This window comes from Helicoverpa zea, chromosome 3, assembly GCF_022581195.2.
Source record: "Helicoverpa zea isolate HzStark_Cry1AcR chromosome 3, ilHelZeax1.1, whole genome shotgun sequence".
Taxonomy (NCBI): domain Eukaryota; kingdom Metazoa; phylum Arthropoda; class Insecta; order Lepidoptera; family Noctuidae; genus Helicoverpa; species Helicoverpa zea.
This window is the reverse complement of record NC_061454.1, coordinates 7,882,730-7,909,523: the sequence shown is the minus strand read 5'-3', so window position 1 is coordinate 7,909,523 and position 26,794 is coordinate 7,882,730. Positions and strand designations below refer to the sequence as shown.

At 41.5% G+C, this 26,794-nt stretch overlaps 1 protein-coding gene across 14 annotated transcripts in view; it reads right to left on the bottom strand.

Moving 5' to 3' along the window:
- LOC124645783 (tensin-2) overlaps positions 1-26,794 on the bottom strand; it is a 91,926-nt gene that overhangs the window by 2,413 nt on the left and 62,719 nt on the right. For 8 of the 14 annotated variants that reach the window (XM_047185665.1, XM_047185671.1, XM_047185670.1 and 5 more), the window contains 13 exons: positions 23,906-23,962; positions 21,725-21,886; positions 19,721-19,908; positions 19,082-19,231; positions 14,467-14,630; positions 13,787-13,999; positions 12,540-12,719; positions 5,472-6,084; positions 1,437-1,742; positions 1,205-1,330; positions 816-942; positions 523-701; positions 53-228 (listed from right to left, as the gene is read on the bottom strand). In XM_047185665.1, the coding sequence (XP_047041621.1) occupies positions 53-228; positions 523-701; positions 816-942; positions 1,205-1,330; positions 1,437-1,742; positions 5,472-6,084; positions 12,540-12,719; positions 13,787-13,999; positions 14,467-14,630; positions 19,082-19,231; positions 19,721-19,908; positions 21,725-21,886; positions 23,906-23,962 (2,641 nt within the window). The remainder of the gene's footprint in view (positions 1-52; positions 229-522; positions 702-815; positions 943-1,204; positions 1,331-1,436; positions 1,743-5,471; positions 6,085-12,539; positions 12,720-13,786; positions 14,000-14,466; positions 14,631-19,081; positions 19,232-19,720; positions 19,909-21,724; positions 21,887-23,905; positions 23,963-26,794) is intronic. The other 6 variants (XM_047185667.1, XM_047185679.1, XM_047185673.1 and 3 more) reach the window with 5 other exon arrangements.

Here is a 26,794-nt window from a genome sequence, read left to right as displayed (position 1 = left end):
ATACTATTCTGGGGAAGCCGACTATGTAGCTCGTCCACTTTTTGGTACTTACCATCATCTCTGGAAATGTTGGGCTTGTACCAATAGTGGCTGGTATCCCTCGCGAATCGCACTCTGTCGGGAGCCACGTGCTGTGGCTCAGCAGTCCCGCTGACGCTGGACCGACGGGACCCACTGCTGCCGTTGTATATGCGGTACTCCGACTCGGGGCTTACTTCACGTTCTTTTCTGTATTTGGAGGAATACAATGTTTACTAAGTGAGATTGCAATATAGTGATTGATGAGGTATGTGGAACTGTGGGTATCGGTGCGAGTTAATTATCATTTTAGAAGGCAATATATGTACTTGAAAACACTAATAAGTCGTCACATTTCTAGTTTTACTAGACGATGTTATTGATGGGTGTGTACGGACGGTGATGAGTGTAAATGCAAGAAATCGCGGTCAAAAGATTAGGCGGCAACCTTGCATAAGCTTCCGATTTGCGATGACCATGATTGCATCAGCAATTGTTCTGTACCTTATGTCCTCCAGGTCAAACGTATTGTACCTGGTAACGGAGGGAGACCGTGGCGGGCGGGCGGAGAGCGACGGCGTCGGCGTTGGAGGGTACGGCGTACGCGGGTGTGTTGGGAATGCTGGAGTGCCTGCCCGGGATTCCGTACGGGATTCAGCGCGAGACCAGCTTTCGGCACGATCCTGGATGTAAAATTGATATTTAATAGGTACTTCGTCCTTTTCAAAGTCTTGTCTTTTGTAAAAAAAATATTTTTTGGACTCAATATTGTCATATGGCTCTATATAGTTACTCACGACAGTATCGTTGTTAGGGGGCTCCGCTAGCGACAGTAATCCAGGCGCGGGAGTGCTATTTGGTGTACTGGTCGCACTCCACTCGCGCAGGGTCATCTTTTCGTACATAAACTTTCTAGATGAGGTTCTGTGGACATAACAATAACCATTCTTCAAAACGAAAATATTACAAAAAGCTAAAAGGCAATTTTCGGAGTTATGCAATCAAGCAACACCTATTTGCATGCTGATACCCTCGTCACAGGTAACATTAGATTTCTCAGAAAATATTAAGAGTTCTCTCACATTCAAAAAATTACGACGATTATATTCTGTTCATAAAACAACAACAACAAAACAAGTTAGCTCCACAACAATGAACAGCAAATACTTGGAAATGAATATAATACCTGTCTGGAGCTTGAGGACTGACGTGATCATTTCTGAGAGGAGTGCGCGTGTTTACGTGAAGAGGAACGCTGAAGTCTTCATCATCGTCAGCGAATGCCGTCGTGTCACTCGTGTAGCCATCCACTCTGCAATTGTCATTAATGTTAAAAGGGGAAGTGAAAACTGTTTAATCATTTGCTAGAGCTTTCACCACATTGAAATTGACGTATCTAAACAGATTATGTGTCTCACCGGTGGCTAGCAGAGCGGCGCACTTGTCGGGAGGAAGCAGTATCCCACTCGAGCGGTAGTCGAGCGACTCTTTCCCTTGCCTCTTTCCTCTCACGTAACTTCTGCTGCTGTCGCTGAAGCCATGTGAGGCCTGCACTGCCTTCGACCCCGGTCTCTGAGCGACGCGGCTCCCGAGCTCGAGAACTTTCGTGCCAGCCCAGAGTACTCGCTGATCGCCATGTTCCATTCTCGGGTGGTGTTTTCCGTAGAGTTGCTGCTGCACTGGCGGGCCGCTCAGCCCATTCTACTTCGCCGTTCAACCATCTGCTAACAAAATTTGTTCTAGGTTAGATATGTTATATGTTACGGTATATCACTAAGATATAAAGCGAATGGGGATCTATCAATGATTTGGGATGTGGTGGATTTAAATCAGACATTAATTAAAATCCGTTATTTGTATAACGTAGATAAATTAATGTAGTTTAAGTAAGTTTATGAGCTTGACATAACCTTGACTGATTTAAAATGTATTTAAGTTTTGAACGAAATTAACCATTTTGTCAAGGCTTCGGGCCGGTTGTTATCTTAGTAGGTACGTTTTTTTATTTGCGTGTAGGACTTGAAGGTCCGAGTGATCTTGTTATGGCAATGGGAAACCTTGTATCCGCGTGCTAAGAATCTCTAAATAGTGGGTGTCTGTTGTAGGCATGGATACTTCATATAATACTAAATGAATTTTATTTGAATATTAATAGTCTTCCGTTAAGAATGGAATGTGTTCAATGCTGCTTGTTTTTATTTATCTATTCATTAAAGCTAATGACACCGGATTGAGAACAAACGTGGAGGATATACAGTTAAACCACATGTTTTAACAGAAACCTAACTGTTTCGTTGAACAGGGAAGTAAAGGGTCGTAACAAAGCGGTCTTTATTAGAAAGTAAATAGTGTATCGGGGAGTGCGTGCGGCGGTGCGGCGCTGCGGCGGTGAGGCGTCGCAGTGTCGTGGCTCGCTCGACACCCGCCCGTTTATGGCCACGTTTATCTCGAAATAGTAACTTGTTTGGGTCATGGCGCGACGCAATCACACACCATCGCTCCAAATCAAATCGAGAATTGCAAGTCGACAGTCGACATCACTTTCCGACGTGCCTCTATGTATGGCGACGTGTTTAACTACTCGATTACATTTGTTGATCATTACTATTCACTACATTAAGCTGAAGTGAGCAATTAGGTACAAATAAGTTGACGAGATGTTATCAGAAAAAAATCGTAATCCAATACCATATATGGTCAGATTAGAAAGGATTTTGAATGCAGTTTAGAGCTATAAATATTAGTTTGTTGGCTCGAGGTGATTCCAGGAATGGTTATGCCGTGTCAGTAATTTGACTGGAAACTTAAGAAGCCATTCATTGAGCGGGCGCCACATAAATAATTCGCAGTAGGTAGCCGAGCCTCAGCTGAGCACGTTATGTGCGGCGGGCAATGTTGCAGAACGACCGGATTGATACTTGGTTCGGTTTCAGCCCACGCCTATCGCCGACTCAATTAATGTGACGAACGCTTCCGGTTCTTAATGTTACTGCAAATGGCTCTAGACTCACTGTTAAATGCCATTAGAAGCTAATTGAAATATAAATTAGATTAAGTTTATTACTTCGTTTGGGGTCTCCACAGTACCTACCTAATCGACTTAACTATGTTCATCTAATGCATACCCTTTTGTGCAAAATTTGTGTGGTGTACAGCAGCAACAATAATACGATCATTTCTTACGTGTCTTATAAGAATGGCATTCACCCTGATTCTTTATCCGCACAACTGACCCTAAATAAAATGTAACTAAACCCGAACAATACCTACCTATCTGAGCGAGTGAGTATTACTCACCATAACAAAAGCATTCACATTAAGTGCTGTGATTACAATGCATTATGACGATATGATTGACAACACAGATATTGATATCGTGTTATTTATCAACATGTCGATCATTTTGATGTCAGCCTGCGACGTGTGCCATTGTTTGCCAGAAACAGGTATTATATTCATACATCGTGAACTACTTCTTGATAATAAAGAGAAAAATCTAGACTCATTGCCAGTTTAACCTTCTCAATAGCCACAAAGATTAGCTACAGCATCATAATAAACAAAACATTCTTAGAATCCGTTGCATGATAATATCAGAATTCTGAAAAGTATTTAAAGAATGTTTATGTTGATTCAATACAAACTGCATCTCCGCAGGCAAGGACTGGAGGACTGAGATACTAAACATATGTAGTTAGGTACGGATATTAGTAGGAACAAAGAAGGGCATTATGCCATAGTAGCACACCGCACACGCAGTGTTTATGATAATAACCATAATTTACTCCTTGTTTCTGTTTTCACGCCGCATCATTATTTATTGTTAACGCGTGTCATGGCTCGAATATTGTTATTAGATCATTTTATGAAGATTTCATGTTGTTATTAAGTATTTAATATTTGTTTTGAACTGTGGACATTTTTTAAAAACTTTTACATTTTGTCTTTCTTGTACTGATATTGAATGTTGTCTGTAAAAAAATGTAGCACTGCACACAAACAATATTGGAACACTAAGCCAGTTTTTGTTGTAATCATTGTATATTTACAGCACGCCCACTTGCGCTTGCGGCTCCTACGCTATAATCCATAATTTAATGTTTAACATTTGTTCAATCGAACTGTTTTTACAATGTTTTTTGTTATTAGCGACATATCAATTTAAGAGCTTCGATTACTTTGTTTATAATTAAACCAGTCTCTATCAGGAAACGCTTTACTGAGATGAGACAAAGATCTTGAATGATCGTGTGTAATCTTACATAATCTCGTCACTGTCAATGTTTTCTGTCGTAAGTTAATTGAGAGATAAAATATTTATAAAACAATTTACAAGCTTGTAAATTGGCAGGTATAGCACACCTGCACAAGTATTGGAGATTAGCTAATATTGAATGAATGTACTGTAATAGTTAACATAACATTGAAGATTTTATGCATTCGTTGTCTTTGTTTCGTTCCTATCTAGATGAGTCAGTGAGTGGGGGTCATTCAAAATAGGTGAAGATATGAAGTTAATAATTATTTATTGCACTTAAAACTCAAGTAGCTGCTGACACTTTAGTGCAAACTGCAGCTGAAGTCCGAAGAGAAAATTGGATATATGTTTTCATTCCTCAAAACTACAAATAAACCAATGAGAGAAAATTCTTGATGCTCAGACAGGTTACTATATATAATTTATATCGGTAGAGATGTCTTTGTTGCAGATACCCTAGTTTACTAAATTAATCAGTGCACCATAAATAATTTATTAGCGTAACTTGTAGCGGTCGTGATTGGTAATGTTATATTTTATTGCTCTTCTTCATTGACAGTGAAGTGGGTCGAGTGGAACGCGGCTAAATAAATTAAGAGGACAACGCCGATGCCGCTCTGTTACAGTTTTACAAACAATTTGTTACAGATTACGCTGATCAAGTCGTGTGATGTTCCCACGGATGTTATATGTATTCTGAAGTTTATCGATATGAATGTAGGGGAACCGCAAAAAACTCAGTTTTGTTATAAATAATTCGATCGGTGACGTTGTGAATGTAAACAATGTCCCCGGTTGTGTAGGCGGAGCGACCTCCACGCCTACAGGAACACGTGTTTACATCTGCCACCAGATCCCTTCCTTTAATTACACTAATATAAATTTAATGTTTTGCCTTTGACCCCAGTATTAATAAAAATATAACAAAACATACAGATGTTTGATTTTCATCCCACAACTTTTTTGACTTTATTAGTCAACAAAGAAATTTTTATTTTAAATGTACGTATATTCTTTAAAAGCCAGGATTTTCTCTCGATATGCCTACTGCAAAAGCGAAGGGAGAACTGGTTTTGAAAGACAGTTATTTATACAGAACTGCTTAATTACAATATGTTTAAATAGATACATAAGTACATACTGAGGTAGGTAAATATTTAGATTTCTTCAATTTTGTATTTAAAAAACGACTTACCTGCCATTTCGTATGGGAGAGGCCGGTGGCGGTGCTGCAGTAGTGGTGGTGGTGACGTCTTCATGTGTGAGCTTCCTGAGGGTGCGCGGTGACAGTGGCGTGCGTGGGGAAGAAGGATCCGGGGTAACTGTGCGTTCGTCATCGTCGTCCTCTATGGGGCGGTAATTCCGGTCACCCCCCAACGCTCGGCGCACCAGCTCGGGGCTGGCGAGGCGGTTGGGCGCGCGCAGCATGCCTGGTTGCAGGCCGGGCGCTCCGTAGGTGAAGGGCGCGGAGTCTGCGCGCGCGTGGTACGGTATGTCTGGCGGTCGGTCGGCGTGCGACTGCGGCGTGTGCGGCACCGGCGGCGGGTCTGGCAGCGCGCTCACCGTGCGCAGCATGTCGCCCAGGAGCGCGTCGAGCTCGTCGGGCGGGCTGGGGGCCGCGCGCCGCCCCGCCGAGGAGATGCCCGAGTCCATGGAGGCGCTGAGCGGCGAGGACGGCCCGCCGCCGCCGGCGCGCACCACCGTGGCGTAGATGGACCCGTCGAGGGGTCCAAACGTGTGCGCCGCTTCGTTCCCGTCGCCCGTCTCACCTCCCGAGCCAGACCCTTCAGCGCTGCCGTTGTTGTCACCTGCGCCAAATTGGAACACATATGAAGATTGGCTACTAACATTGAAATTTTCTCACATCACTACGTTGTGATTAGATCCGCCGCGGGGCAATGTATTTAGCGACGGTTTAATTACGAATAGCTTTTAAATTGGATTCGATTCGCTCCAATAAACCGGCGGGGCCTCCTCGCAACGATGTAGTCGTGGAATCTATCTAGCTAGCACGTGTATAATTTTCTACTGCACTTTGTACGAGGACAGAATTAATTAACATGTAGATAGGTAACTTACGCGACAGGTATTATTATCATATTCACAGGTAATATACCAATAGAGAGAAGTAGCGAGTTTAATTAGCCGAGTGCCACCTGGTACAGTAGCGGGTGCAATTAATGTCGCCCCGACAGAGCCAGCAAGTCCTAAAAAGGACTAAGTTTGCTTCCCGTTACTCCAGCAGTGGGATGTCACCGTTACGTGTTGTTTGATGAAGTGCCGGTACGACGTCCTACTTATAGATAAGTGCACACTCTTATACGGAAATGATATAAAAACACATGTTGCCTGAGCCTGCAACTGAACGGTATACATTAGAAGTAATAAGGTAATGACGTCGCTGCTTATTTATGTCGCTGACTATAAATGTAAAAGCTGGCTTTGTTAGTATACTACATTATGTACCTCACATAGTCTGCAAATAGATGTAACGTATCGATATAACTAACTTGATAACAGTATTTTTAAACGACGAGTCATAATTTACAGAGATTGCAAAAAAGTTGGTAATGACCCTTCGTGATAACCCCGCGATACAAAAACGTCTTGAAATGTTCTAAAATAGGCTTGGTACTCAGTTCAAGGTGAGACTGCCAAATCAGAAAAATGACTCTATACAACAACACCTGTTTAAATTATTTGAGAGTATAGCCCTGATTCCATTTAGGTAACGTGATCGAAATGCACGTAGAACTAGGAAAAAAAATATGTTTAATGCATAATGACATGAATGAGTATAGAATAGAATTGTCAAGAAACTGACCAGTCGTTGCAGTGTCGTCTGCTATGCCGCTACGTCGAACTTGATTATAAATAAAATCGAAGCAGCCCACACAATATTTTGACCAACAACCATTTACGAGATGGTTAAAGACGTTAAAGTGTCAAAGCGTGTAATACTAAATGCAAATAAGGAGGAATGACACTATTACTCGGCCAATTTACATAACGAGCGTGTCGCGTTTGCGTAGCCAACGTTTTGTATCACATTTGTGATTTTTCCGATGGCTGACTGCGAGATCGTGCGCCGGCGCCGCGGCTCACGTTCGCGATGTTCGATTTCGAAACTGAACTAAATGTGCGGTTGTCAATAACGCAATTAGTGTAAAGATATCAACGTCAGCGTCTGGTGACCGTCGCCGTCAGTCGCTGTTAAGGAAGATGAGGTTATTTCTGTGTTGTCAACGAAAATAACGCGTCGGGCGGGGAGCGAGGGCTAGTGTTACGAAATGTGCAGCGCAGGAAGAGGATGTGCGCCCTAGCGTGCTCGAGTCGCCTGCGCCCGCGCCGGCCCGACCGCGTCCCACGATATATCTCAGTCAGACACGTGGAGATAAAGAAATCAGTTTTCATTAATTATAGAGATATGTGGTACTGATTGCAATCCCTGTGTTGTAAAAATAAAAATACTGATTTTATCTCACTTTCGATTGCATTACGCATTTCGACTACAACTTTTTCACACAAAATGATAACCAAACTAATTGACTTATCAATGAAGACAGTTTTCTTAAATGACAGCGAAAAGTTTTATTATGGTAAAGTCATGTGCGATTATGAATGAGGAATAGTGGTTACGACACCTACAAAGTTATATCTAGGTACCGAAACATCACGGTAACTCTCACCCAACAAGATTTCAGTTCGTTAGCATTTGAAAATGAGCGTGACGGTGAAGCTTTGAATGCTTCGATTTAGGTGTAATGATGCCGCATCTCAGTCACAGGTCGTATATCAGAAGTGTACAGTCAAGAAGAAATATAGTGTTTGCTCAGTGGAGATATGTTTTAACATTGTTGCGATAACGTTCGTTACCTATGAAGGTGAGCGTGTGCTGGTGAGCGCGCAGCCGCAGTGATGTCATCAGGCACCACCTTGTGTTTCTGCGAAACTCTAAGCCCAGCTCTACCGCATTATTATTCGACACTGACCGTTTGGCTATCTACGTTCGTTATCCGACGTTAGCACCGAATTCTAACCAGTTTTAGTCTTTTGCTTTTTTTCTAAGTGAGGAATGTGGTTCAGTTTGAGCAAAATTTGCATATTAATTCACTTATTTTGATCTTCAAATGAACGGATTTGCGAATCATTACATCCTTGGTGTTGATTGGCTGATACGTGATAACAGGCTTTTATGAAGGGACACAGAAGTATCACACACAATTTAATATTTTTGTAGATAACACGATATATTGTAAAACTTCGTTTTATAGCACTATGGTTCACAAAACACACACGTCCGCCACACGTAAGCGGGTTGTATTAACTGTTCATCAAAACTGAAAAAAGCTCTGCCGATAAAATAATACGGATAGGATAGTTATCGCGACAGGACATGTGTGCGTAATGTCAGGGTAAGCAAGCGCGGATAAACTCCCATACAATCGATACACGATACTATGTAGACAGTTTGTACAGTCTGTAACACAGTGATCTAACAGCCAGCACACAGAATCGGCTAATGGATGGACAATTTAAACAAACAAATGCTCAATGGATCAACCTTGCAAAACTCAAACAAAATCTCTTGTTATAAATACACGAGTGTTTTAAACAACACTCTCTAGTTAGACTGGCTGGGTAGCTACATAGCAGATTGATTAATTCGACATGCGTCCGACGGGATAGTAACATGGAACATACTTTTGCACAGTTTGGCATGACGTCAGTGTAAACATAGCCTTGCGTGTGAATATAAACTTCATTAAGTATGGCTCGGCACGACTGACATACGTACAACTTGCAAGTACGATTCTCTGCTGACCTTACTACGTGCGAGCGTCTTTTAATCTCATTAGCGCAACTTTTTGTCCAAATTATAACACAGTACAACAACTCCTAGGAGATAACTTTTTTATAATCGATTGGTTAAAAAAACATCAACGCTTATTGCGAAACAAAATCAAGATAAGACGCGCAGGTCGGGTATCTGACACTGTGGTCATGATTATTTATTTCTTAAAGGGCTGTAGATTCCGGCGATCTCGATTCTCGTATCGAATTAAATTGATGTGTGTCGAATGGTGGCCCTAAGGGCAGGCTGTCGTTCGAGATCAGAGGACATACATCAGCGATTCTCCTCGCCGGTCAATTAGCGGGCAGGCGCCGGACGAACCGACTCCAATCTCATTTGTCGTTAGCACTAACGCCGCCTATTGTTATCTCTACTCGAGCCCTACCATTGTTAAACATGAAAGCCGGTATGAACTTTCAATTTATTCCGACACGCTCTTCGTGAAGCTTTAGACACACATAATCAATCACTGCCTCCATATATGAATCGGAGCACTAATTCAATGGCCAATGGAAATGCGTTCACTAATTTCGAAGTCATAAAACTGCTTCACTAGCAGCGAAATTAATGTCACACTCACCTCGATTGTGATTTTGTTAGCCAGCCTCGAAATATCCGAACGAAATTGTTAATTGTTAACTTCTTTATTTTTTTGTAAACATAAAATATGAATTAAAACTTGATGATTTTTGAGATATTTTTTACAGTTGTGTGAGGTTCACAAAACTTTTAAGTCATGTTAAAGTTTGTATCGCTATGTGTCGCTAGGGATGTGCGCGTGCGTGGCGACTCGCAAGGCGGGCGCGGACGGACTGGGCGGGCGGGCGGCGCGCCGGCCGGACACATCACTAAAATAGCCCGTCACCTGCACCGCAGCCGCGACCTCTCTAACCGGTGTAGTTAGGTCGCTTTGTCAACACACGTGACACATATCAGTTCAGTTACGGGACTTTCAGTTACGAAAACTAACCTAGTTTTAATTTCATTAGTAGGTAACTAAGTCGTCTTTAAACATAATATTTATTTTTTACTCTTATGGTTTTCTTTCACTTTCATATAATGAAATTCCAAAGTTGACATTATAATTAAAGTACATTTTGACCAAATAAATAATTTGAAATTCCACAGGATGTACGCAATGACGCACTTCGACCAGTCCCTGTGAAAAGGGCTGTTACGCAAGTTAGTTGAAGTAAGTGAGTGACATTGTTGTCAGTAATGGCAGACGGATGTTCTGCTCGACTTGGCATTGGCCACATGCGGGAACCCCTCATACAAATCATTAGACAAGCTTTTAATGCCCACCAGAATAGATTATAACTTGCGGATGTTGAACTAATAAAACGCAGTAAGGCGAATCTCGTAGATTTCCTTACGTTTGTGAAGTTGTCGTTGACGATGGTTAAATAAAAGCTATTTTCGTTTATTCCTCGTAATAACATATGTGACATGCCTTCATGGAAGACACTGGGTGGCAATACTGTTTACAAATATTTTACTTTTGTATTTATTTATTCCTAGCTGTTCTTCCACGATTTCACCCGCGACCCGTGGAAACTGGCCGCACTCGGATAAAATATGGACTACTGTCTCTTTGAAAGAGTGTGGCTTTCCAAAAGTGAAATAATTTTAGTAGTTTCGGATCCTTCAGGGTTCACAAGCAAAACAATGTTTCCTATTTATTATATTTGGTAGGTACCTAGAGGTACATTTTATATGTATTTCAATAAATCAATAATTGCATGAAAGTGTTATATATAAATTCTGTTTCCAAAACGTATTGTACTTATGATTATAATCGTAAGTACAATACGTTTATTATATTATATTATATACGTTTATTATATTCTATTATTATTTTATATAGTTTATATTATAACTACACAGTGAAATTACTAATGAACATACTCTGCAAGATAAGCCTAGCCTACCCGTTACTGTTTACTGTGACCCACAGACCGGTCGAGTCACTCAGTCAAGGTTGAGAGCTTTTACTGGATTAGCACTCATGTTATTAATTTATGCTTCCCATCCGCGAAATTGCCTTGGAGCCACGCCCCTTCGCTCGAGCGCATCTTATCGATACGTATACCGTACCTATAGTTAGAAAACAGATTAGATGTGCATTCAGGTCAGGGTTCAGGTGTAAGATTGATGTGCTTCAGTTTTTTTTTTAAGTTCGAAAAGTAAGTACCTAATGTTATTGTAAAACAAATATGAATTGGTGCCTTGCACAAATAAAACACATAGGATGCTACGAAGGCCTACGAAAAACTACGCGGCCTGTCAAATAAAATTTTAGTTCTTGAAAATCTACTTTACAATTCTCTTTATTGCACAAAGGTTAATGAAATAATATCCCGACTTTGTCTCTGTGTGTTACAATGATACGATTTGTTTTTACGAGTTTTAATTCATTATTTAAAACATTTCTGTAACCTATCTTATGCTGATACCCTATCCTACATATAAGAGAGGAAAATACTTTTTGCATTGAGTTTTCCTTTTCCATTTGACAGCTACTTTTTATAACACTATCGGCACTTTCTGGTTCCTGAAGGAGTTCTTTCCTGGGAGTTCCTATCAACCTACCATAGATGGCGCGCCAGTCGTTTTGTTTAAGAGGCGTGATGTTACAATGACAGATTATATAATGAATTGTTTAAGTGAAAATAATAATTATTTTATTATCAAATGTGCTTGGAAAAGTGCCTAAGAAGTATTTAATACTTATTATGAGTGATCTGGCATCTTTCTGTACGGTGGTAGTAATTGAACAATGTTTAAGAACAATTTATGGAAATAACTTACATGGAAATTGGCCAACACAATCCTTAATTTACAACAGGGTTATGATAATAATATAAAAAACAGGGATATGAACAGTATTATTCATTAGCCTATTTACCCTTACTTGCTGGAATCTTCCCATAATTTTATGAAAAAGCATGCATTTTGAACACAATATCTGCTCAAGGACGTCTGACAGTTTTAAACAACTATTTTATTTATTTATAATGTCTATATTATTTTATAATGTCTTCCAGTCAGATATTCGACTACAGCTACCGAAACATTAGCGCTCAAGCGTTTGCAAATACATGTGCACCGGTTAGAGAGAGATTAGCTGCAGTCCTACTCTTCAATGCCTCAATATATCACCGCCAGCTTCCAGACTACGAGCTGCTTTGTGAAAGTTTATTAAACCTACAAAGCGATTTGATTAACCAACGCGACCGGAGCAGCTGCTGGAGTTAAAAGCTCCTATACAAACATTGACATCGCATTATCTCCCGAGCCTTTTTCCCAACTACATATGTTAGGATCAGCTTCCAGTCTAACCTCATTAACATCATTAACATCTGTCATCATATAAATGAAAATATTTGTTCCTCATGCATAACTTACCAGGATCGTCATCGGTGAGCGTGGATAGTGGTCGCAGATGCTCCAACGAGTCTGCGCGGGCGAGAGCGTCGGGTGCTGCGCGGAGGGGGGCGGCGGGGGTGGGCGCTGGTGCTGCGCCCCCGCCACCTTCACCCCGGAGGAACACCAGCTCCACAGCACCGTCACTCGGGAATGATGGATCTGGTCAAATAAGGGTAATTTTAGCTAAAGTGAACCAAGATTGGTTTAGTGTAGATTTGATTTTTGATATAGGTACATGGAGTAAGGTTTATTCTTTATCGATTTATAACCTCAAACTTGAAAACTTTTATTTAGATGATATTCACACGAGACAATATATGAAAATCGATATATTTACAAATTAACTACTATTAGATCAATCGTCACCTACGGTCATGAGGAATTTTTGAGTAAACATTAACATTATTTATGGTAATTTTGATTATGGAATTATTTTTCTTCGTCTCAAAAGGATAGTGACACCTCATTATATGCAGATTCAAATGTGACTTTTAAAACAAATTCTGCAGTCATATGAACTATGTTTAGTTAATTCAAACAATAGTAATTGGGCATAAAAAACAACACTAAATTAATGTATCCTCACTGTTATATTTATTACTTTGACCTCGCACTGAATAGTTAAAGCAATTTTCCTGATAACAAAATCACGTTGGCGTAATTGCAGTCAATTGTTGTAGACAAGATTATTGAAATATATCTTTTGTCTTACTTATGTTTTCATTATAATGATATCATTCAGTGGCCATAGGTATAGCAGATAAGCGGCATAATCATTAGTGTAGTTATTATTGCATTGATGGTAGATGACATTTTATTTTAGCAGGTACGCAGTAAAGATACAACAGGGAGCTCTGGCACAAGCAGCAGAAACCTACATAACAAGTATTCAGATCTGATTCAGCAATTTTCTTTCATACTGAAGAATTTCTTTGAAGTTCAATAAACAATTTATAATACGTACGTACGTTTTATTCTTTATTGAATTGAATTGATTTTATTCAATTGAATCGTATTATAAATTGTTTATTGAACTCCATTCTATGGAGGAAGTTTTCATTCCGTTGAAAATTGGCAGTGCAGTGGTAGCCATTCCATCTCAGTATTTGAGTTCTCATCAATGAGATTTGTTTATAACATCCCATCATTTTTGCGTCGGGGGTTAAAACTCATTCAGCTTGGATATGATCAAGGTTTATTAGGAAGCCAGAAAATATGGTGGTTACCGTGCACAGCATGATCGAGCTGCTGCTTAGTGAAGGAGAGCGTGTGGTCAGCCACGGCGCACGTGTGGAACTGACACGCGAACACGAGGCGGCGCTGCGCCGGCCGCGCCTGCGCCTGCGCCGAGCGCCGGTACGCGCGCACCACCACGTCGCCGCGGAGCGCCAGTCGACCGACTCCTACTGTCCAGCCGCCGCCGTTCACCATGTATAGTCCTGTGAACGAAATTATAAATCAATGTAAGGAGTCGCAAGACATGTGCCTATAGAAAAAGACAGTTTGATTCGAAGATATCAATTTGCTCAATTTTAATAATTATAAACCACTAGCTTTCGCCCGCGGTTTCAACGCGTCCCGTAGCCGGATGGTGACAAAAACTCCTAAAACCTTCTCCCGGGTCTAAGTTGCCTTCCCTCTAATTTTCAGCCAAATCGGTCAAGCCGTTTTCATGTTATGTCGTGACAACGGAAAACGGGTTTAATTTTTATATATATATAGATAATCTTTTGAACTGAAAAAGTCCAGCCAAGCATTAAAAGTTTAGTATTTTTCAAAACGTAAAAGTAGCTGGTATGTTGAGTTCTAAGTGATGGACAAGATAATGTAAATGTCCCCAGAAGATTATAGTTGTACGATTTAGAACTTATATCATTTTTACAGTTTATAGTGATTGTGTACTTGCCTGATGTGTAAACGCAGACGAAGTTCTCGTATATCTTGAGGAAGGCGATGGTGGGCGTGGCGGGAGACGCCAGCGAGCCGGCCACGCTCACGTGCGTCAGATGCAGCGGTGCCGCGTTCACTCGGATCTGACCAGCCAGCAGACCAGCAAACGTGTCGATGTAGCTGTTCACAGAAAATAATATTTATAATAGATGAGCTCAGTTTTGGGTACTTGATTCAATAGCTAAATCGTAACATTACAGGCAGGGGGCACTCGGGTAACTGAGTGTACGGGCACGCGATCCCGCCTTCCCTGAGCTACCTTAGTCCACATTCTGATTATCCGTGGCTATGGTATCCCACCTCTCCTATTCCTGAATTCCTTCCTCATAAATCAAAATCCTTTCCTTGTGGTTCCCTCCCGCTCAAACCACAAAGTCTGGCTCGGTGAGGAAGGCAACACAACGCAGATATGCAATGTGATTTGGCGGACTCGGCGGGTCAGCAAGGCAAGGTGGATGGCCTAGGGCGACAGTGGAGGGTGTATAGTCACTGTCGGCCAGACACAGCATCCGACCCCTCCTTCAGTCGTAGCGGTTTCCGTTCCACTGATCCAAGGAGGGTAAGGACGAGTGTGTGCGCCTGCGTATGCGCGAACGTTTGCGCACCTTAATATATCCTGCGTATTTGACCGCTTCCGTTAATGGACTCCGATTCAGTTAAGTCCTGTGGCGATAGGTAGAAGTAGAGAGGTTTAGACAGATGCATCTAGGCTTTGTCTGATACCTGCACATAGGCGGTCTCGGGGGTGTGAGTACATGCCGTGGTCGCTTCTGCGCTGCACTCTGGGACGACAGCGTGGATTCGGCAGCACCCGAGATGACAAAGCAGCCCTATTTAGGGAGACACTGCTTTCCCTGCTCAGCCAGAGAGGGGGCTAGAAAAGGTGCCCTAAAAAAATGTTCGTCCCGTCTCGATAGGTGGTAGTAACCGCGGCTGCCATCGCATCACTTTGAATCGTGGTCGAAAGTACAGAACTTTTAACGACAATAAAGTAACACCGGTTATGACATTCGGAGCGTGGAACGTGAGAACTCTACTTGATCGAGATGGTAATGCCTGTCCTGAACGCAAGACCGCCATCGTAGCTCGGGAACTTCATCGCTATAACGTGGATGTGGCTGCTCTCAGCGAAACACATCTTGCCGATGAAGGAGAGATGGTAGAAGCAGGTGGTGGATACACTTTCTTTTGGAAAGGTACTGCTGCCTCCGAAACTCGGCGATCAGGTGTAGGATTTGCCATCAAGAATCACTTAGCAAAGCGACTGAGCGAGTGCCCTGTTCACATTTCCGACCGCGTAACCACGCTGCGCCTTCATTTGGACAAAGACAATTACCTTAATGTCATCAGTGTCTATGCGCCTACGTTAGACAAATCTGATGACATCAAGGACAAATTTTACGAGGAAGTGTCTCTTTGTCTTGATCGCATAAACGCCAGAGAGCAGGTACTTTTGCTGGGCGATTTCAATGCCAGGGTTGGCCGGGACTATGAAGCCTGGCCTGGAGTTTTGGGTAGACACGGTGTTGGCAACATGAACAGCAATGGTCAACTTTTGCTTAGTCTTTGTGCTCAGTACGGCTTGGCAATTACGAACACCATGTTTAGACTTGCCGCCAAGTACAAGACGACATGGATGCACCCAAGATCCAAGCACTGGCATTTGATCGACTATGCTGTTGTGAGGCAAAGAGATTACAGCCAAGTGCAGATAACCCGCGCTATGCGAGGTGCGCACTGTTGGTCCGACCACCGACTTATTGTCACTAAGCTGCGAATCCGCCTCCTTCGCCCGCGTCGGTCTCAGATAAGAAAGCTTGCGTACTTAAACGTGGAAAAGCTGAAAGATCGCGAGGCGAGGGAGAAATATGCTGATTCGTTGTCAAGAAAGCTGTCATCTGCTACCGAAGTAGATAATGTTGATGTTGCCTGGGGAACTTTAGCATCTCATATCTTAGAAACCGCTTCAACTGCACTGGGCAATAAATGCTGTCGCAATGAAGACTGGTTTGATGAGAATGATGAAGTTCTGCGGGCGGCACTTGACAAACATCGGGACCTTCTACGACAGCATACAAGGCGAAGAGGAAGCGTTGCGGACGTCAAAGCTAGTGACCAAGAAGTGTGTAAGCTGTCTCGACAAATTAAAGATAAGTGGTGGCGGGACAAGGCTTGTCACATGCAATGGCTCAATGACACAAACCAGCTAGGGGAGTTTTACAGTGAGGTGCGTAAGCTGATTGGCACATCCTACCATACGAAGGTTCCTTTAAGGTCTCTTGATGGTAGGCACCTATTGACAAGCAGGGAGGATGTGTTAAAACGCTGGGCGGAGCACTTTAATACCTTGCTTAATGTGGATCGATCAGCTGATCTGCAAAGTATTAGTTTGATGCCCCAACTCTCTTCTGCCATTGAACTGGATGAGCCCCTGCTGCGTGACGAGGTTATTTCTGCCATCAGACAGCAACAAAACAACCGGGCGGCTGGCATTGATCTTATACCGGGAGAGCTGATTAAGTACGGCGGAGAGGAGTTGCACACGTCAATATGGAGATTCTTTGAACGTATGTGGGAGGAAGAGCGCGTTCCTGATACTTTTAAAGTGTCGCGAATTTGTGCTCTGTATAAGAACAAGGGCAACCGGTCTGACTGCAACTCTTACCGTGGTATTTCACTCCTTTCGGCCCCTGGGAAGGTCTTTGCCAGAATTCTTCTGAATCGCCTAAAGGCCTTATCGGAAAAGATTTTGCCAGAAACTCAATTTGGCTTCCGACCTGACCGAGGTACATGTGAAGCAATTTTCGCGGTACGGCAAGTACAGGAAAAGAGCAGAGAACAAGGTCGTCAACTGTACCTCTGCTTCGTTGACCTGGAGAAAGCTTTCGACAGTGTGCCTCGTGAAGCGCTTTGGGTGGTGTTGGGAAGGCTCGGGTGCACGGAAAAGTTTGTAAGACTTCTTAGACTACTGCATGATGACATGCAATGTTGTGTCGCCGTAGACGGTGAACAGACAGAATTCTTCCCCGTTACCTGTGGAGTGAAGCAAGGATGTGTGTTAGCACCTACTCTGTTTGCTTTATACTTTGCGGTGGTGGTTAGAGAAGTCTTACAAACAATTCCCCAGGGAGTTCGCATTCGATTCCGCACGGACGGCAATCTTTTCAACTTGGCTAGACTTAAGGCTCGTACCAAGGTTTCGCATGCACTGATCTCCGAGATAATGTATGCTGATGATCTGTGCTTTTTGGCTGAATCCCCAGATGGCCTGCAGCAGCTGATGTCCGGTTTCCATCAAGCTTGCCGTAAGTTCGGCCTAAAGATCAGTGTCAATAAGACAGAAGTGATGTCTGTAGACATTCACGGTCGTGAGTCACTGACCATAAAGCTTGGCCAGGATGTGCTGAAGCAGGTAGATAAATTTCGCTACTTGGGGAGCACTGTAACATCCAAGTGTGACCTTGATTCTGAAATTAACAGCAGGATCGGTGCTGCAGCTGCAGCATTCGGTAAGTTGCGTTCCAAGGTCTTCAGTACACATGACCTTAAGTTGGCCACCAAGGTTTCTGTTTATATGGCAATTGTGCTGCCAAACCTTTTATACTCTTCCGAGACGTGGTGTCTATATCGTTGCCACATACGTGCTCTAGATCGGTTCCACCTAAAATGTCTCCGTTCCATCATGAAGATCAGATGGTCTGATAGAGTACGAAATACCGAAGTCTTGCGGAGAGCCAATGTTGGTGGCATTGAGGCCTACTTAATGCGCCGGCAACTTCGGTGGTGCGGTCACGTATCGCGGATGTCGGATGAGAGAGTGGCGAAGCGCATCTTTTATTCTGAACTGGAGGAGGGCAAGCGTAAGCAGGGCGGACAACTCCTCCGGTACAAAGATGTCCTAAAGCGGCATATGAAGAGATGCAACATAGAGCCTTCACAGTGGGAGCATTTGGCAGCACAGAGGTCAGAATGGCGCAGAGTGGTTACCAACCATGTACGGGATTTCGAGGACCAACGTAAAGTTGACCTTGACGCTAAACGCGATCGGGTAAAGGCCCGTCCACCTGCTGCTATTTCGTATCACTATCAAGACGGCAAACTCACCTGCCCTCAATGTGCTCGGACTTTCCTCGCAAAGATAGGGTACATTAGCCATCTTCGGGCGCATGAGCGCCAAAATACCAATTAGGAGTTTAAGCGGTCGCCATGGCCGAAATCGGTCGGATATATATAAATGTTACGAGTCAGGATAAGAGGAATGCTTTGAAAGCTCTTAAAAATGGTCCTCAAATTTAGCGCATAGCAATAGTAGCAAGCGCACACCTGACGTTCGTTAACGATCTTTGAAGTCGGTCGACCACGTTTATCAAATCTAGAAGTCCTTTATATATCAGATAATGGACTAAAGGGAATTATATGATTTTTCAGTGTTCAGAAATCTATTCACAGCTTTTTCAAATCCTTAAAAACAGTAATAGGTACCCCGTTACATATCCAGTTTTGAGTAATTTTATTTTCTGTTATTCGTGGTCCGTGGTAAGAAAGCTGTGGTACTATTTTGTTCTCCGTACCGTTTATTGCTGGGCAACTGGAACACGGGTACCCGGTCGTCCAGGTATCTCCGCATGGCGTATCTGTCGAGTGCATGCTCCGGCGCACCACATATTGCCGAGTAATGCATGTACGCCGCCACTAACACTCCTAGCCGCTCACGATTGCCCCTGAAAGTACGAAGAAAATTATCTTATAGCAGCGTATGTTAATATACATGATGTTTTGGGCGAATTTGCATAGTAGAAATTCTAGAAAGATTGATTTGATTGTATTCTTCTTCACAGCATTTTTTCATACACATTTTCCTGGATAGATAACATTACAATAGTTGTAGGCAGTTATTGCTCTATTTTATTACCTACTAAACTATTATCACGGGTATTTGCTATCAACTCATATCAGATTATTTAACCGGAAAACGATGGCAAACAAGTATTATCAGGCTCATAATTTCCTTATAGACCACCACGATATACTGCCTAGAACGCGGATTAGTCTATTAATTGATAGCGTATCTATTACAGTACCTATACTTTATCTAGTGTAGTAAAATAATAGAACGCTTTACCAGCGTTGTCTCCAAGAACATTGTCTAACATTCCGCCTACAGAAGTTGGAAAAGTCCCAAAGTTCCTCTAGATTAGTGAGATATTTACCATGCGAGTAATATAGCGACGTTCTTCGGATGCGCTGCAAGCCAGCTTTCGATGTGCTTGCAGGCCGCACACAGACGTTCGAGAGGAGGTGCCAAATCTCCGGCCCACCCGAGTGACCGAGCGCGCCCGAAGACACTGCGCGCCGCCCCGACACCGCCCGCGCTGTCACCGCCGCTCACCTCGAACACCTGGAAAAAGGCAAAAATCAGATTTATATTAATGAAACTTTTATATAACAACAATCCATAGGGATAACTTCCCTCTACGATGCTTACGATGCTTAAGTACTGAGGTACTAATTTCCAATTCCACTCAAGTCCTAACACAGATACTTACGATTCGCAATTTCCAAGCGATTCCAAACATTTGCCAAGTAACAAAACTTAAAATAAGTATCTAAGTACATATCCAAGTAAAACTTAAGTAAACCCATAAAGATCACGTTACATCGAGACTGAATTAACGATATGGACATTTGCAGAAGGAGAGAGTAACAAACTATGTAACTTGGCTAAGTTCCATTAACTTAATACTACTTAACGATGCTTTTTGATAACTTAGGCCATTCTCATATGGGGCAACTTAGAAAGAATAAGTTTCAACTTCGACGCAACTTAGGGAGCACTTATACTTAGGTACTTTCTACATTTTAACTATAGGTTTCAACATCTTATTAAGAAACAATAAGTACGTTTCTTATGAAATTAAAGGGCCAGTATTTTCTAATTCTTAAGCGGCAAAAGATTTTACTATCACGGCAAAGCATTGTTTCATCAGGAAGTGCAAGTTTCTTGTCACATAAGCACGTTTTCCAAATTCAGTTGATGTTTCGTTGTCGTTCAGTAGCCTGATGTGAAAAGGCCCTAAAGGTCTCGCGACTAACATCCACTAGCGGCTTTTAAGGCTGGGCTGCCTCTTATTTGTAGCATTAGAGATAAACCAATTCCATATAAGGGAGCAGGTCAAATTTACATTAGACTTTGTAGCTCTAATGTTGTCCGAGTGGAATACGGTACGAGAGTTACTATAACCAGTAGATAACGTTATGAAATTAAACTGATATGTTTCTTTTGCGATTTATTAATGATTATATATAGGTAGAGCTGTAGCAAAATGTTTTTTAAGACATTATACGCAATAGATTTTGAAACCACTCTTTTATATTTTTAATGAAACTAATAGAAACCAATTAAACGCCCGCCTTATTAAATAATATTTCAAATAAAATAGATCTTCAAAGCTGCCGCTCTTATGAGACGGCGACGCGCCCAGTCTGTGTCTGTAGGTAGCACTTCCTCTAATAAAAATATTTTACATAATATAAAAACAAGTTACGGATCCGACGCTATACTCGAAAGAAAGACAGATCAATTTATGTCAGTAAAAAAACTTTAGTTTTCAAAATACTTTGTTATACTTTGTTAAGAATCTAGAAACGATTTGACTTTAAACAATGTTTGCAATCACAACGCTACAATGGAACTACTAATGAATCTAAAATTGGCGCAACCGAGTCTGAAAAGCCACGAACATTCGCAATCACGGCTTGTACAAATATGGTCCTCTTTTTTATTGAGATAGTGTGTACTATAGTTCGGCCATTCAGAGAATGCGTTCCTGACACGTCGCGATTGAACTGACGACGTAACTTTGCAATGGCGTTGCAGTTACGATAAAAATATTTTTGCTGGTTGTTTACCGTTTTAACAATTGAGGAGCATTAAAACAACATTATTATATCAATAATCAATGAATGTTATTACGTCGTCAGTTCAATCGCGACGTGTCAGGAACGCATTCTCTGAATGGCCGAACTATAGCACCGCATCTTATACATATAGCACGATATTTGCTGAACGTGAAGGTGGATGAATAAAGAGGAAAGTAAAGATGTTTTTTTTTTTTTTAAAGAATGCTATGTAGTTAGGTAACGTACCTAAGTAGCACGGAATAAGAAGATTGCTACACTATCCCAAAAAAATAATAGGATGATAAAAAACTTACCATGAAATGTTCTCCATGCTTATTGGTGAGCATATGCGCGGCCTGAGCCTCTGCGTGTGCATCTCTCTCGGGCAGGTGCAGTGCCAGCATTCGCTCCGCCACATAGCACAGATCCAGCCTACTGCCAGGTCCGGTCGGGTAGCTGGCTGAACGGGATCCACCCTGGGTTACAAGGGATTACGGCTTAGTAAGTCGGAGTACGACAACGTTGATGATGACTTTAAAATCATATCGCAGAAATTTTTAGTTAAAATTTAAATTTTCCAGAGTGACCTGATCTTGAATAAACGAGTAAATGGACCTAAATTGTGTTTTTCCGACGACGTATAGTTTCAGACTATAGGGAAGCAGGCAAGGTCGCTAATTGAGCTACGGATGTCAGGTAGGTATGATTGGTTATGGTAATCATTATCTAGGATGCTCAGTGTAAAGAGCAGGTAAGTAAATAACTGTCCGTAGGATTTGTGTTGTCAACTTTGTTTTAAAATATTTATTGGCCTGCACTTTAAGATATACTTAAAATACATATAATTAAATTTAATCAAATGACTTTTTTTTTAATATTTACATTGGGGAGAAAGGGTAACACTTATGGTATGTCTGCGCCTTTCTCCTGACTGGTTTTGGGTTGGGGAGGTATTGTGGAGGGGTTTTAGATCTTGTGGGTGGTTTGAGGAGGGATATGTTTTATCAATTATATAATATATACATACATAATAAATAAAATATAAAATCAAATGACTACACAAAATATCCCAAATTATAATGAATCATACAAATCTTTGGGGAGGCCTATGTTCAGCAGTGGACGTCCTATGGCTGAGATGATGATGATGATGATACAAATCTTTGAGAATGACACAAGATTTCAACTCAATTTTAACACGAAAACTATCACCTATAAACATTCGATACGACCGGTTTGTGCAATAACATTAACTTCAAGTGTAGGAGGTAACATCCTTTACATTCCCATTATCAGTCCCACGAAATCCAAGGTCAACAGGCAGGAAATAAAGTCACAACGTTCACAATGAGTTATTTTTAGGAGCCCTCTTACAGCTATAACACGTGTAACTGTGTAAGTAACTGCCGCCGGGTGCGCGCTGAAGGACTCGTAAACATTCGTCGGAGCTTCCAAACATATTCGACAACACTAATCGCATCATAATTTCCGTATTATGAAACCAGTCTTGTAGAAAAATGTATGAAGTAATACTGTTGTTACGGTAAACTAGAATAGAGAGGTGACGGTGAAGAGAAAAGCCCTGATTTGTCTTGCTTTTAAGTGTTTATGTCAGAGCCAACATAAGGTCGTAGGCGCGCCATAATTCCGTGAAAGTGTCTCAAGCGGTGCGTAGGCGCAGCCGCGCGGGCGACGCGAACTAGCGTACTCTGCGAGCTTTGCCTTCAATGCACTTAATCCGATTAGAGTAGTCGATGCGTAAGCCCGCTGCTATGAGATGTAAATTTAGGCTATTTGACCACAAGACGTTTATTTGTATTGATGGCCTATTAAAATGCTTATTACGGTTGATTAAAGATAGGTAATTGCAAATTACAGAATATCAAGCTTAGTTTCCTTTTGAAATAAATGCCTGCATAAATCGCCATCGCAGTAAATATTTGCAGTGCGAATTCTAAATAGGCAAGTATTTTCTTAACACAATTGTGGGAATTCAGCTGTCAAATTGCCTACTGTTAAAATTACATAGTCCGATTGCAAAAAGTTACTTCTAATAAAAATGTATTATAAGCTATTGAGAAAACATCGGTATGTGTTCATGTGGTTTGGCTTCGTGCCAAAAAAATACATGATATGAATATTATGATTACGTTACGTAAAATATTATGCTCATTTGTTGTTGTTTCTGCATCCAATGTTATTAGTATTATTACTGATAGAGAGATGAGATCAAATCAATTAGTTCTCTCTAAGCCACAGCATGGTTACGTGACTACTATCAATTTCTTGGTGTCAAGAAGATCAGGAAACTATTAATTACTTATAACCAATTAGATAAAGTTACAAAGTTCAATTTGTCGCAAATCATAAATCGTGATTATCCATACAAAATAAAATGTTGAATTTTATGTAAACATGTACACAAAATAAATGTTTTTATTAACTTTAAGAGGAAAACTTACATAATTTAAACATGATTAAAGTCTCATATTTACCTGTTCTCTCGAAAATGTGGTTGAAGCCGGCGTGGCGGGCGCACTCACGGCTCGGCTCTGCAACAAAACAAAAACATGATGTTATTAAAACATCAGCTGTACAGATTACTGCCAAGCTCTTATTACTATTGCAAAATAAATCTCTGTGGAACCCCGCGAGGTCGACCTGTCATTAAAATGAAATCAAAAGTAGTAATTTAATCCTTGTCATTTTTTCTCAATGTCGGCGTCGAGTTGATGGGATTTCGTTTCACAGAAATATTATTGTATGGCGTTGAGGTGGCATTGAGGAATGCGTTTCATTTCACTATCTAATGTCGTTGATTGTAATGAGCTTTGTATGGAAAGCAATTTGATTTTGTACAGCTTGTAGTTTGTAGGTCGTGACAGTTCAATTGACAACGAAAGAACTTGTTTTGTACTACTGTTGACGAGGTCTGTTGAAGTTCTTACGATAGTATACTCTAGGTGCCTACGCATACTACGAAACATATGTGTCGTGAAAGTTATAAATTGAATCCACAAATATTTTCCTTGAAATTATTCCTAAAAATAACCATTTACTCAAAGCTCTACTTCTGAACATGGTCAAAATAATCAACACAGATCTAATGATAAAGATATGTAAAGATAAACATATGAGTGATTATTTATATATTTTTTTATCTACGTAAATTAAATAGTAATCTGCTACGACATTCTTGGTAATTAAAGGACATCGTAGCAAACCTACGCCGCGATAAGACCAAAAACAAATTTATTTTCGCTACGACGCCTAATGTTATTCAAAGCTTCGCAAGCAGAGGAAATCCTAGTAAAACTGAGCGAATAAAGTTTTGTCGTAATAAATCGGAGGGCGTTTTAGTATCGTAAGACGTAGCGGAACAAAGTTTAGCGCCGTCAGTTCCGTGTATCGCGATCGGATGGCCGCACGGCTGATCGCTTCAATAAAACTGACAAATGAGCCCACTGGGCGCGGCTTAAGTGATTACTTACTGCAGCCTTTATAGCTTTATAATATACCTTATAACTTAGAGATTAATTGGGGACTTTATTGTTATTAATAGATAGAGATGAGCCCTTGTAGCCCGTCAAAGGTATCACGAAAATAAACTTGTAATTTTTTATCACTATTTTTACAAGTTGTGCACTTAAAATGCCATATTTCTGCATGTAGGTATGGACATTACCAGTACAGGAAAAAACCCTAACGACAAACACCAAAAAAACTTCGCAAAAAATATAACCTACCTACGCTCATTATTTTTTTAAGCACCTATACTAAGACCTCATTAAATACTGCCGTCTACGTGATAGCTGAAAAACTGTTGGAACCTTGATATACCTAATACTGCGTACATAAAAGTAATATTAAATCTAGCAGCTAAAGATATTTTACGTTTTTGATGATCTCAATAAAACAGATGCTAGCGATAGGAGTAGCACATTATACTACTACTACTACATGTATTTATGCGTGTGCGTACAAATCCATACTTTATAAATAGAGTTAAAACGGATATATAAAAGTTTTTAAATAGGTCGCATATTGTTTATGAGCGTTTCGTAGTATCGGTGAGACAGACCACGGCAGCGGCACGCGTGTGCGCGGCGAGGCTGCGCGAGCGGCGCGCTGCATGCGCGGGCGCACGCTGCAGGTAGAACACTGCGCGCCACAGCGCGAACGCCAGCCGGTGCAGCGCGCGCGCCGCGTCCGCGCCTCTGCCGCAGCGACCACGCATCGTCACCCACTCGCACGCACGACACCCAGTCCATCAACTCATAGTTCCTTGATGACATTTATCTAAACCACAATCTCCTCATACTATTGGCAAAACTTCATCACACTTTACAGTGCTCCTAGAGAGCTTATATGAAAAAGCTCTCCTAAAATAATAGGACTTTTGTTTCATTTCATGAAAAGAATACTTAAAAAGAGAATAGTAGATTAATAGTGGATGTTGTGGACAGAAACAAAGGATGTAGTGAAAGGAGCGTGCGGTTTATAGGACACATGGAGTGACGGCGGCAGCGCGGCCGGCGCCCGGGGGCATGCGCCCCGAACCCTGCACTGCGACAACCGCGCACATACGCTGCACTACATTCACAATTTGGGAGTTATATGCCTAGGATATATTTCAGGATGACTGTAGTATTATTTTATAATCAGATTGTAATAATATTTAGGGCAATTAATTGAAAATTCCTTGTTTATTCTGAGTATAAATTACGTGATAACATCAGCTGTTTGGCAAGGTGTGTCTATAAGCAAAACACTGACACTGACTGCAGTTTCAACGGCAATCAGTCGGGCCTGCAGGGATGGTGCACCGTCACGTCACCGCAATAACCCTGACCTTCCTCATAAGCGCGTGCCACGGCGCGGGGGTGAATAACCTCGGGGGTGTGCCTCATCTAAATAAAAGACCGTCATATGACGGGAATCAGCGGTCACCGAGACGCCGAGCCGCCGACGACTCTTTTCATTGCTCAAGCTTTTTTGCTTTCTATAGCCGTGATTACAAACGGTACGGGTGATTGAAACGTTTCTTTGAATATCGTGCGGCTAGAATTTTCTTTCCATCACGCACATGATCTACCTAACTGTTCAAAACAATCCCTAGGAGTTACAAGCTGTTGGTTTGTAAGTAAAATTATCCAAGGTTCGTTCACTTTATCATAATTTGCAAAGCGGCTATCAAGGTAATTTAATCCTTGTTTTGCCCTCCTCTATCTTATCTAAGAATGTTTAAACATCTGAATTAAAGAGATAAGAAAATAGTTTTTCATTCAACAATTTTCTTAATTTTTGTCCTCAAGAAATTCTTGTACAGTAAGCAAGTACATAATTTAACTTTTTTGCATATCCACTTTACCAAAAACAAATCA